We start from the raw sequence: 12,146 nt of genomic DNA on the forward strand, positions 1-12,146 counted from the left end.
AAATGGCAGTCGTACATACACGACTGTTGTTTTTAACAATCTGACGTCATCAAAATGACAGCGTTTTTGCGGGAATAAAAAAACGGTTTAAAATTTAATATTTTTTTATGGCAAGAAAGCGTGTTAATTTTGCCGAAATATATTTGGTTGTGGCTTTTTATTAGTAAAATCAACATTTTGAAGTACTTTTTCAAACATAGTAGAATACCCTATTATGAAATCAGCTGATTGCCAGCATAAATGGCTATGTTTTGTAAGATTGATGCGTCTATGCATTTATAAAAGCAGGCAAAAATTATTGTTGCGCGACTTATTGGTAGTTTAATTATCGTTCGTCTGTCGTCGTTATTGATGTTTATCTTGCCTCCACTTAAAATAGGGCTGGTTAATTTTTGCTCAGGAAATTGAAACTGCGATTCAACGGAGGATGATGATATTCTTGCAACCAATTTGCATTTCACATGGTCATGCTATTTTGTATATTTTTAATTTTGACGATAATCATTAGTGTGCCCCCTAGTATTCATATATATTGACTATGAAAAATGACAATTATCATTTATAATCATTTTATGACGTAGTTAAATACTCTTGATCATTGTTGTCATTTGTCAAAATATCTTATTTACACATTACTTACAGCATACGCTATACACGTGATAAGCTTCGGCTTTATTTTGTTTAATAAAACATACTGATTATATACTTTTTATAGATACATTTTATCCTAATACAACTTCTTTAAATATATATCCATTAGATTCTAGAGCTGTCTTTTGGTTTTGAACATAAGAATAATTAGGAGTATATACAGTGAAAGAACTGTGTGCCAAATTATTTAAAAGATCTATTTATAAATATAATCATTGTTTAAGTAATTACACGCTTCGTATTTTTATAAGTTAGATAACACTTTCGATAACGTACATCAGTAAAGTTAGTTATAATATTAAATCTTATCATGAAAATTAAATACTGTGTAAAAATATCTACTCTTTAATAAGTCAACATTATAAACAAAGGTAAGTTTAAAACAAGTACATATTTCATTTGCTCAGTTAAATTGTAAAAAAATAATAAAATTGTCATTGTAGTACAGTTTTTAAAATCAAAACATATATTTAATTGTTGGTTAATACTTCAAAAAAAATCCAATCTTGCTTATTAAATGCTTGTATTGTTACACTGTATTAAAAAAAGGTGAAAATATAATTATAGTAAAGCTATTTATTTTAAATCCTTATCCATATTATGACTGTTATTCTTCTCAATATTATTTTTTGTATCACATATATTTATTCACAGTAAAGATGTTTTATTATAGATGGTGAAGGCTATTGCTATTATCACTGTCAGTGATAGTTGTTTTAAAGACAACTCAAAAGATAAATCAGGCCCAGCACTGTTTGATTTCATAACAGAAAAGTATCCAGAAGCTAATGTCCATACAATTATAGTGCCAGATGAAAAAGAAATTATTGAACGCGAACTTAAATATTTCTGTAATTCAAATATTGATCTTATCCTCACTACTGGAGGTACCGGTTTAAGTCCTAGAGATGTTACACCAGAAGCAACGAGAGCTGTTATTCAAAAAGAAGTTCCAGCAATCACGACAGCAATGACAATTGAAAGTTTGAAAAAGACACCAATGGCAATGTTGTCCCGGGCTGTAGCTGGTATAAAAGATAGAACACTCATAATTAACTTCCCAGGTAGTGAAAAAGCAGTAACTGAGTGCATCCATGTTGTTAAAGGAGTTTTGTCACATGCCATTTCGTTAATAAACAATGAATTGGTTGAAGTAAGATCTATTCATGACAAGATGCAAATTGATCATCTTTGTCCACATAAAATGAATAGTAAAGTGGATATATCCAAAGTGGCTCTAAGACCCCGTGAGTCACCATATCCAATGCTGGAAATGTCAGAGGCGTTTAATATAGTTGATGCTGTAATGATGCAATGGGAAGAGTGTATTGAAAATATTCCTATTGAAAATGCTGTGGGTAAAGTTGTGGCACAAGAAATTATAGCTAAAGAACCTATGCCTCCATTTCCAGCATCTGTTAAGGATGGTAATTATTTTCATATATATGTGCTAATAAAATAAGTTTTTCTAAATCAAAATCTTAGATTGACATTGAGATTTTAATAAGTAGTACACACAACCTTTATCAATGACCCTTTTACACAAAAAAAATATGCTTACTAAAGTTTATCAAAATTGCTTATCATTTCTTAGCTAATTTACTGTTATATTGCATAATAAAATTTATATATCACAAATATTTATATTGAGGACTTAATGAAAAAAAAATAGCTACTGTACATACAATGGTATGGCTTTAGGCGTCTGAGCAGGTACCACCACAGCATCATACTACTAAACAGTGATACTTAGTATTTATGCATTCTGGCTTGAAGGAAAAGTGAGCTAGTGTAAATACAGGCTCAAGTGACATAACATCATAGCTCTCAAGGTTGGTGGTGCATTGGCGCTTTAAGGAATAGTCAACATTTTTTACAGTTCCAATATCTACTTGTAGTGGTGACCGCCATAGCTTGGTGGTGGCATGGTGGCTTACCATGAGGTAAAACCCATTTGTCCATCCGCTTTCCTATATCTTAAAAAAAAATATGCTAACAACATGTTTTTGTTAACATAAAAAATGAACCAGCCACTATCATGTCAGTGGAGTTTTGGTTTTAGCAATATTACACGAAGGTCTAGCTAGGTCAACAGGAAATGGAACAAATATATGATAACATTTAATTATTTGTATCAGATGTTTGACTTAAGCATTATGCTTAAGTCAAACATAAGCATAAAGTTAATAATATCTTGTAAGATTTAATTGTACAAATCTTTTTTTAAATTAATTCCATAGTGAAATTAATTGTTAGTTTAAAGATTATTATTCTCTTATTCTTGACAGGTTATGCATGCCTTAGTTTGGATGGAGCTGGTGTTCGTAAAGTCCGAGCAGCTATCTCAGCAGGCGAGAATAATTTTACACGCCTCGGTCCCGGTGAATGTGCTAGGGTTAACACTGGAGCTCCCTTACCGCTTGGGGCTGATTGTGTTGTACAGGTAAAAACCTGTTATATATAAGACATACTAAAACAGTTAGTGGCTATTATTGGCTTGTTAAAAGCCATTTGTAGACCAAATGACATAGCTAAAAAGCAGATTGTATCATATTAAGAGGGACTGAATACTGAAACTTAAATATTGAGTCCAACTCAAGTATTTGAGACACTGTTAACTTATGCTGGCCATACTCGGTGTGGATTTACGTCTATCGACACGACGATGAATTAAGTTGAGAAAATCATGCATTTTTCATGCAACCTTGCCTAAATAATTGCCGTCACGGTCACTCGAACACACACAATAGATAATAGATATAAAAGATCGAAATTGATGGTTATTGAAGGAATTCAGTATTTACTGATGCTGACGACGCTTTTTTATTTTATTAACGAAACTATGATAGATTATGATTTTATCATAGTTTCGTTAATAAAATAAATGTGTTTTATGAAGATACCTCAATTTGTAATCTCTAGCAACCCCTAAATCTTTGATTTTACTCTGGTATCATATACGCAAATCGGATATAATCGGTTTGTTTTAATAGATTTCCTGTGCAAACTCAAACATTTTGACTAAAACGGGCAAGTTTCATTTATATATTTTACAAGACTACATTTATAGTTTTTGAATATTTTTTTTCCAATTAAAATTATAGGAAAGGTCAGTATCATTTATACTAATATTATAAAGGCAAAAGTAAATCTGTCTGTCGGTCTGTTTCTCTTTTACGGTCAAAACACTGAACCGAATTTCATGAAATTTGGTATGAAGGAAGCTTGAACTCCAAGGAAGGCCAAAGGTTACTTATTATGCCCAAAACCTGACGACCAACCCCTAAAGCGCGAGGGAACCCGCGGGCGATAGGCGATAAGATATAAATAGACAAAAATTGATATCGATGCTAAATAATACGTATAGAAAAAACAATGATTACTATTTGGAACAGGTCGAAGACACAAAACTAATTAAGGCATCGAGCGATAACCAGACAGAGTTGGAAATTGAAGTCCTAGTAGCGCCACAGGCTCATCAGGATGTACGTGCTATTGGTTTCGATATTCCCATCGGCGCTATACTCGCTGAAAAAGGTGAGATGACGACATACAACTTACTCGTATACTCCTAATAACACGGTCTACAGCTCAGGTTTATCTATGGCCTATTCAAACCGAAGAAGGAATGAATATAAGCTAACTTTAAATCTACATATTATATGCGATTTGCTAAAAGCTCACCTATATTGTGCACGACTACCAGTTCTTGATCAATATATCTTTATTTATAATACAACACTATTCCACTATTATCCACTTTAATTTTACTTCCAAAGTTCCGATAATGGCATTTTTCTTCGCAAATCCGTAATGAATATCATAGATTATTCAAACTCTCGACCGATGATATCTCGTCAATTTGATGTGTAATTAAAAAAAATATGTATTGTTTATTTCTCTATTGTCCTCTTGTAGTTTGAATAGACTATAAGCGATGATTTTGTACCGTCTATAATACTTACTATAGTACTTCTTATCTTAATAAATTCGCGTTAGGATATATTATGTCAAGAGGATTATCGAAATTGGGCTATTAACAATGAACAGGAACGATGAGGTCGAGTTTTTAGAAATGATATAATTTTACTTTGATGGGAGTTGTTTACATATCTAATTTTCATTAAGTTTTTGTGTCCACATAGACAATTAATCTTTCCATTTGGGAAGGAAAATACTTAGCTTTGCCAAGTAATATTTAAACATCATTTAAAAAAAATTGACTATTCAGGCATATTACTCGAAACAAGATTATTTAAATGATAAAAATGGGTGGAGCTGGCATTCGTTGATTTTTATAAGGATACATAATTCATCTGTCAGAAAAGAGAACAGTAGGACGAGTAAGAATTTTTTCTGATGGCAATATGTGCGTTTAGAACCGATGATGGTAACTTTTATTTGATTTAATCTCGTTTTTGTATATTACAAAAACCGCTTTTTGAATAAATTCTCTTTTGATTTGTCATGGTCTTGATATGTTTTCGAAAAATAATATCTTTGAATCTTATTCGCGCTTTCAGGTGATGTCATTGATGCAGCACAAATTGGTATGTTAGCTGGAGCTGGCTATCAGAGTATTCCAGTAATAGCAGTTCCCAAGGTTACAGATTTGTTACGATCCCTTCCTTGGTGTTTTAATTAATTTTAATTTTAAAATACAAATTTCTGTTTTAGGTTGCAATAATGTCCACCGGAAATGAGTTGCAAGAACCTTCGGAGAAGATACTTCGACCGTCACACATAAGGGATTCCAATAGAATTATGTTAAAAGCATTGCTCAAGTAAGAATAAATCTTTGATATTGTACAGGATATAAAATTATACTTTATGATGTGAATTTTGATGTGTTTGTGTTCATCTCACAGAGAGCACGGGTACGACTGTATAGATTGCGGTATCGCCCGCGATGATCCAACGGAGTTAGCTGCCGCTATAGCCCGTGCTCTGCCTCGCACGGACGTGCTCGTCTGTACGGGTGGAGTGTCAATGGGTGATCGGGACTTGCTCAAGCCGGTGTTAATTAATGTACGTATTACAAGAATGTCAGTTTACTTTTGACATGTCACTTTGATCCTCGGACATAGACAGGAATTGGCCGCGTAGCTTGCAACATTAGAACCAAACAAAGACGCGAGCAAGATTAAACTATTACATAGTATAAAACAAAGTCGTTTACCGCTGTCTGTCCCTATGTATGCTTAGATCTTTAAAATTACACAACAGATTTTGATGCGGTTCTGTTTAATAGATAGATTAATTCAAGAAAAAGGTTTATATGCACATATAAATGAACAATATAGTAGAGAAATGCTGATAATTTTATAGGTTTCTAAAGTGATATCGTAAATAAACACATTTTTGCGCTTACATTGTCAACGCTGGCTGAACCCTACGAGATAGATCAAAATAATGTAGTACAGTATTGTACACCTTAAAAAGGGCTTTAAAAAACTCCACGATGGTATATGTCTCTCTGTTAGGAATAACTCAAAATAACCATTATTTAATATTTTATAATGGCTTATTTTCGAAGCGATTTTAAGCAATACAGCATTAATCCTTATCCAATTAAGTACCTTAAATACATTTTGCATTTAATATAGATCAATATGGCCTTTTTACATCATGTAATTGAAATATGTATAATAGTAAATAAATATTTTTGAAGATATTACATATTAAAACGTAGGCACATAGCGGTTTGTATTGTCTATTGTCTGAAAAACTGAATGTTGTAAGACATTCTGTAGTATATTTAGTATCAGCATTGCACCCGTGCGAAGCGAGGGCTGGTCGGTAGTTATAATATATTGCACTCTTATATTATATATTATTCATGTACTTTTAAGGATTTTGGCGCGACAATACATTTCGGTCGCGTGCGCATGAAGCCCGGGAAACCGAGCACCTTCGCCACTTGCCAATACGAAGGAAAGATCAAGTATATATTTGCTCTACCAGGTCAGTGTGAATCTTTGCAAACATAAAACACACACACACTTATATATATATATACGAATTGAGTCACAGGATTAGGACTAAACAAGTTTGTCCTTGAGTTGACATGACATCTTTGGTCGAGAAACTGGAACACGACAATACATACAGTACTTGTACTTGCCAAACAGTTTTGGCGGTTGAATATCTAGTGAGGGGGTGCCTGCCTTGTCGTTAGCCGAAATACAAAGAAAAACGTATCGTCCTCTAATAATAAAGATCGTAAGTCGCCTTAACCAGAGCCGTTTGGACGGTGACGTGTGCAGGCAACCCCGTGTCGGCGTACGTGTGCTGCCTGCTGCTGGTGCTGCGCGCGCTGCGCGGCTGCACGCGGCACTGCGGCGACTTCGCGCGCCTGTCCGTGCGCCTGTCGCACGACGTGCCGCTGGACGCGCGGCCCGAGTACGCGCGCGCCGTGCTGCGCTTCCCCGCCGCGCCCGACCTGCCGCACGCCGCGCTGCTCGGCAACCAGGTACCTCCTCGTTACCTAAACACGTGCCGTAGCCGCCGTATGCCGAATGAGCTTTCGGAAATTCGAATACTAATACCGGTTAATAAGGTTAATAAGTAAAAAAACGCGTGCATTCAAAAGATATTAAATATAACCAAAAAAATTTGATTATTTTTCATTTGTACGACTAAAGAATATGATATCTTATCTGTTTGCCAAAAATAATCTTAATAATTACTTGTTTTTACAGCGGAATTGGATTTGAATTATGTATTCAAAATATACTATTATATTTTCTATACGAATATTACTATAAAATGTCCTGAGAACTTCACCATCATTAAATATATTGTGATGAATGAAGTAAAAAGAAACGTATTGTTGATTAACAGTGTAGCAGTCGGTTGCTGAGTGCGTGCGGCGCCAGCGTGCTGTTGGAGCTGCCGCCCGCATCCGACAGCTTGAAACAGCTCGATGCTGGCACGACAGTTTCCGCGCTGATTACAGGCAGAATCGATCTCACCCGACTTTGATATATACAATATATACATATGCAGTAATATGTATTCCCATATAAGAAGATCAATTCATTTTATATTCATTAAATAATACGGAACACGGTTTTAAACGCATTGAATTGAGTAGTTTATCCTTCAACTTCCTTGGTGTAGACATACAATCATAGAATTTACCTCATTTTTGTTAAGTTAGTAATCTACGGATCGATTGCGTTATAAAGCAGATTTAAATGTATCATACTGTTATCGTAGTTTAAAAAAAATCCTCATTATTATCTTTATAAATCACCTAATGACCTGTTCAATGTCATTCCTTATTACGTAGTACTTTCTTTCATTACTTTTTTACTGCATATCTTAATCTCAACATGCTAGAATCTCCTGTCAATCAACTTTTTTTTTAAATAATTATATCCACTTGAATTGGAAATACTATCGGTACGGATTAAAATCTCGGGGATTGTAATCCGTACCGATAGTATTTCGAAAACTTATACAATTTCAATCGTTTATAATCTTTCAGTTAGGTTAGAGATTTTATAATTTAACTGAAATTAATTTCTAAAGATTATCTTCTACATCTAGCAAGATAGATTATAAACAAAAAGTATTTTTTTCAATTTTACAATGACATGAGACATATATCAAGAGGTTTCTGAAGAAAATTGTTAAAACATTTAGATATCGAGCACTTATTGTTGATTAAATCGAAATTTGATTCCATAATGTTTTATGTGTTAAATACACATAAAAATGTCACCAAATGTAATTGGTAGTCAATTTTTACTAATTAATGTTAAGGAAAACATTAATTGGTAAATCAAACTTTGGACTTTTTTGCATAACAATCAAAATAAAAAAGTTATTGTCACTTTGTTTTTTTACATACATTTTAGTCAGTTTATTAACTACAAGTCATAATTTATATGCTTGATTAACTCCTCATAAATAGTATCAGAATATCATAATTATGACCAAGGCTAATTAATTGGTTCCTTGATTATTGTATTGTAATATTATTGATGAATAAAATATATAAATCAAATTATAAGTACACATCCTAAAATGTTATTTACTATTAATTTTTTTTTATAGATTGTCTATAAAACACATTAAAGATCTTATTTGACGCCTTTGGTATGTAGATTATAAAATATAAAATTTAAAGAGCACATATAATTTATATGCATGTTAAATTTTATCTATGTTATTAAAAAAATAAAATTAAATAATTATTTTATTTACAAAATTCTCCATATTTTCTACAATTGATTGTTAATTTTAGCATATGTTTAAAAATTTCAATTTGTTTTTGGTTTTATTAGTAACATTTAATTCATGTTATCAAGCTGGATAACTCAATTAGTTACTAAGAAACATCTGCATTAACAAATGAGCCGTTTTTTGTAATGCCTACCTAAAAAAACTACTAAAAAAAAATACATAAATTTTATAGTAAATTTTAGTTGTCAAGTCAGTATCACTCTTTTTAAATTTAGATTATTACATAAGCAAAAACTTTATGTTCTTGTTTAAAAAAAAAAACTGATCAATGGAATAGATTGTTCTATTCTAATTTAATTGCCATATATTTAACTTTAATATTAAATTTGATTTGGCTACAATATTAGAAGTCATTTAAAATTATGGCAGTAAATATCAGATTGAGAGATGGATTTGTATATCATTGATTTTTAATGCTTCAAAATATTAACTGACTGGTTTGAGAGGTTAGTTTTGTAGTTATGATATTTATTGAAAGAGAGCAAAATTTTGTAAACAATTTTATTTATCACTCAATAATAAACGCTGTGAATAGTATTTTATAAAAAAAAAATGTTTATCGAAATGTTTTGAAACTGTTGAACTGGACAATTCTTAAACATATTTCATACTATTTAAACCAATGTTGCAATTCATGTTTGCATTAAAATAGACAGATCCACAAAATAGTTTTGATTTATTTATACATACAAAAGACATTAACAGTGATGTACATGAAAATATTACTTATGATAATACGACAGGACATAACTTTTTCTAATTATTTTTTGTGCAAAAAGTAAAGATGGAATTCAAAAGATCATAATGATAGATTATGCCTGGGATGAAATATTTGGAGTGTTTTTATCGGAGTCAAAACAATGTCGTAAATAAGCCGTGAAAAACAAGGTTTTTATAATACTGAATTCACATATCCAGCATCAATTTTAACTCAGTGGCATACACAACATACTGGTAAGTTAAATCTGTTTCATTTCTTCAAATTTAATTTCATCATTTCTTAGTATCTTATTGATATGAAAAAAATAATAAATAATGTTCTGTATTCACATAAATTATCAGGACACTACACACTGAAATTGTTTCATACTTCAGTCATCAATATAAAAATTTATTATATACTATTAACTTACTATGAAACAAACATTTGTTAGACAACACGTTGCACTTCAAAGAATCTTTTTAGATAGTATACTTGTCCTAGTGTCATGACAAGAAGTACAGAGGCTTCAAAAATGGACCACATAACCACACGAGAATTTGTACTTTCGTTGATTGCACGATGAATACGGTCACGCACCTGCAATAATAATGAAAAATATATTTTTTATTTGATAATGAGAAAATTTATAAAAAGTATAATTGATGTTTTTTATAGGTAACATTTAAAAAAATGGTCTTTTACACATTATGTTTGCATAAAGTTTTTGTAATTAGAATGCATATCTGCCTACCTATTATAAATAAAAAACTTAGATGCTATGTTATGATAAAATAAATATTTAGCACATTACCTGCATATATTCTTGTTCATGTTTAACAGTTTTCAGTGTTGTTCCAAGCTCTTTAATCATGTCTTCTAGCTTATTGTGGTTTACTTCTTCGTCTTTTTCGTTAGCTTTTTTATTTGGTGGTTCTCCAACTTCCAAGTTAAACATTACTACCTGAAAATGACAAATATATTTTTATTTGTATCAAAACAGTATTAGTTTAGAATCAACACTGGTATATAGAAGAGAAATCAAAATATAATTTAAGAGAATTAATGCGAATAAGGAAAATTAAACAGAAAACACAATACAATTTATCATTTGTCAATATCACAATTTAAATCACATTGAAATAAAAACTAATTTGTTTTTTAATGTATGAGTATCAAAATCAATGTATTAATATAAAATAATTACCTTAGGTGTCATAGTAGACATTTGATTACTGAAGCAGTAAGTATAACGTCCTGAAGTAGCAGCTGAAAATGTGTAAATACCAGAGGATTCTCTCTGTCCGCTGTGTATAATATTGCCATCGGGACCGGTAATTTTCACATCTATATCTAAGAAACCACCTTCTGCTATTTCAAATGATAATCCTGTAAAAATACAAATAAAATACCTGACATACAAAAAATAAACAAACATGCCAAAATTCGACATTCTGAATGTATTACGTTTTTATGCAACATGGGATTGAGTTTTATTTTCGAGTTATATTACACTGATATCTTGCGGCATGCAATACCCAGAAATACTACGAAAATAAAAGCCACTTAAAATGACATTTCAGAACTTACTATTATCATAACTAGACTTGAATAATAAGTGATCTGGAGTATTTACCCATTTTTGTATCAGCTTCAACATTTTCGAAAAAACATTCTTCGGCGTGTGCATCAACTGTTATAGTATAACAATTTGTATTAGAAAATAATGTAGCTAAAATCGTTGACATAAGCCATAATAATTTATAAGAGCTATACATATTAGCTAATTATTTTGCTAAACTAATGTGTTTCTTTAATATTTTTTATAACTATAACAGCTTTGTTTTATCTTTTAATGGTACACTATTTATTCAGAACATCGGATTCTGTTTGAAAGGCCACGTAATGACAAATGACTGACAACTCCACATGTCATTGCATTTCAAGACGTCATAGTGAATGTGAACATTTTACGTTTCTATTTAATAAATTATGATGTTTCACACTATCAAGTATCTCGTTATTTGATTTCAATAGTTTTTAAAATTATTTAAATCAAATTTCGCTATAGACTACACAGATACACTGTAAAACGTTATCATAATTAATTGTCAGTTACTGCATTCATTTGCATTATAGACTAGGCTTCTTTAATTTTTAAATAAATATTTTTTTTAATATGAACCAAAAACAGGTTTTCATTTAGTACTGCATTAATGTTATTTTTATAACCAAAGGTCCTTTTATTTTAAAAATTTTGTTACGAAAGCGCTATTTTATAAGTACGGCATTAAATAGGTGTTTTGTAAGAGAGCATGAATAGTTTGGATGAGTAAATAGTAAATACTTTACGATGTTTAGATGTGTTCTATCCATAGTTGAGGAACGATCTGTAATATTGTTCGGATGTGCAAAATATAGCTCAAGGGGGTAAAGTGACTATTGGATGCCCTAGAATAGCCCTTGTTTTGTGTAATATGGAGTCGTGTTTTGTGTGTTCTATTAAGTTTTTTATTATACGTACGATATAAATGCTCGAACT

The 12,146-nt window shown here is 31.4% G+C and overlaps 2 protein-coding genes across 2 annotated transcripts; one reads left to right on the forward strand and one right to left on the reverse strand.

The window, feature by feature from the left end:
- Positions 1-693: 693 nt before the first annotated feature.
- Positions 694-8,648, forward strand: LOC125071824 (gephyrin). The gene is made up of 10 exons (XM_047682218.1): positions 694-1,022; positions 1,325-2,078; positions 2,940-3,094; positions 4,047-4,188; positions 5,175-5,254; positions 5,329-5,435; positions 5,520-5,679; positions 6,504-6,615; positions 6,918-7,123; positions 7,495-8,648. Exons 2-10 carry the CDS (start codon positions 1,325-1,327, stop codon positions 7,633-7,635), a joined length of 1,857 nt encoding a protein of 618 aa, XP_047538174.1. The 5' UTR covers positions 694-1,022; the 3' UTR covers positions 7,636-8,648.
- A 915-nt stretch (positions 8,649-9,563) lies between these two features.
- On the reverse strand, positions 9,564-11,522 carry LOC125071712 (transmembrane emp24 domain-containing protein 2). The gene is made up of 4 exons (XM_047682061.1): positions 11,241-11,522; positions 10,812-10,993; positions 10,419-10,568; positions 9,564-10,204 (listed from the first exon to the last, which is right to left on the reverse strand). The coding sequence occupies exons 1-4, from the start codon at positions 11,380-11,382 to the stop codon at positions 10,055-10,057; spliced, it is 624 nt and encodes a 207-aa protein (XP_047538017.1). The 5' UTR covers positions 11,383-11,522; the 3' UTR covers positions 9,564-10,054.
- Positions 11,523-12,146: the final 624 nt, after the last annotated feature.

This window comes from Vanessa atalanta, chromosome 20 (assembly GCF_905147765.1).
Source record: "Vanessa atalanta chromosome 20, ilVanAtal1.2, whole genome shotgun sequence".
Lineage (NCBI taxonomy): Eukaryota > Metazoa > Arthropoda > Insecta > Lepidoptera > Nymphalidae > Vanessa > Vanessa atalanta.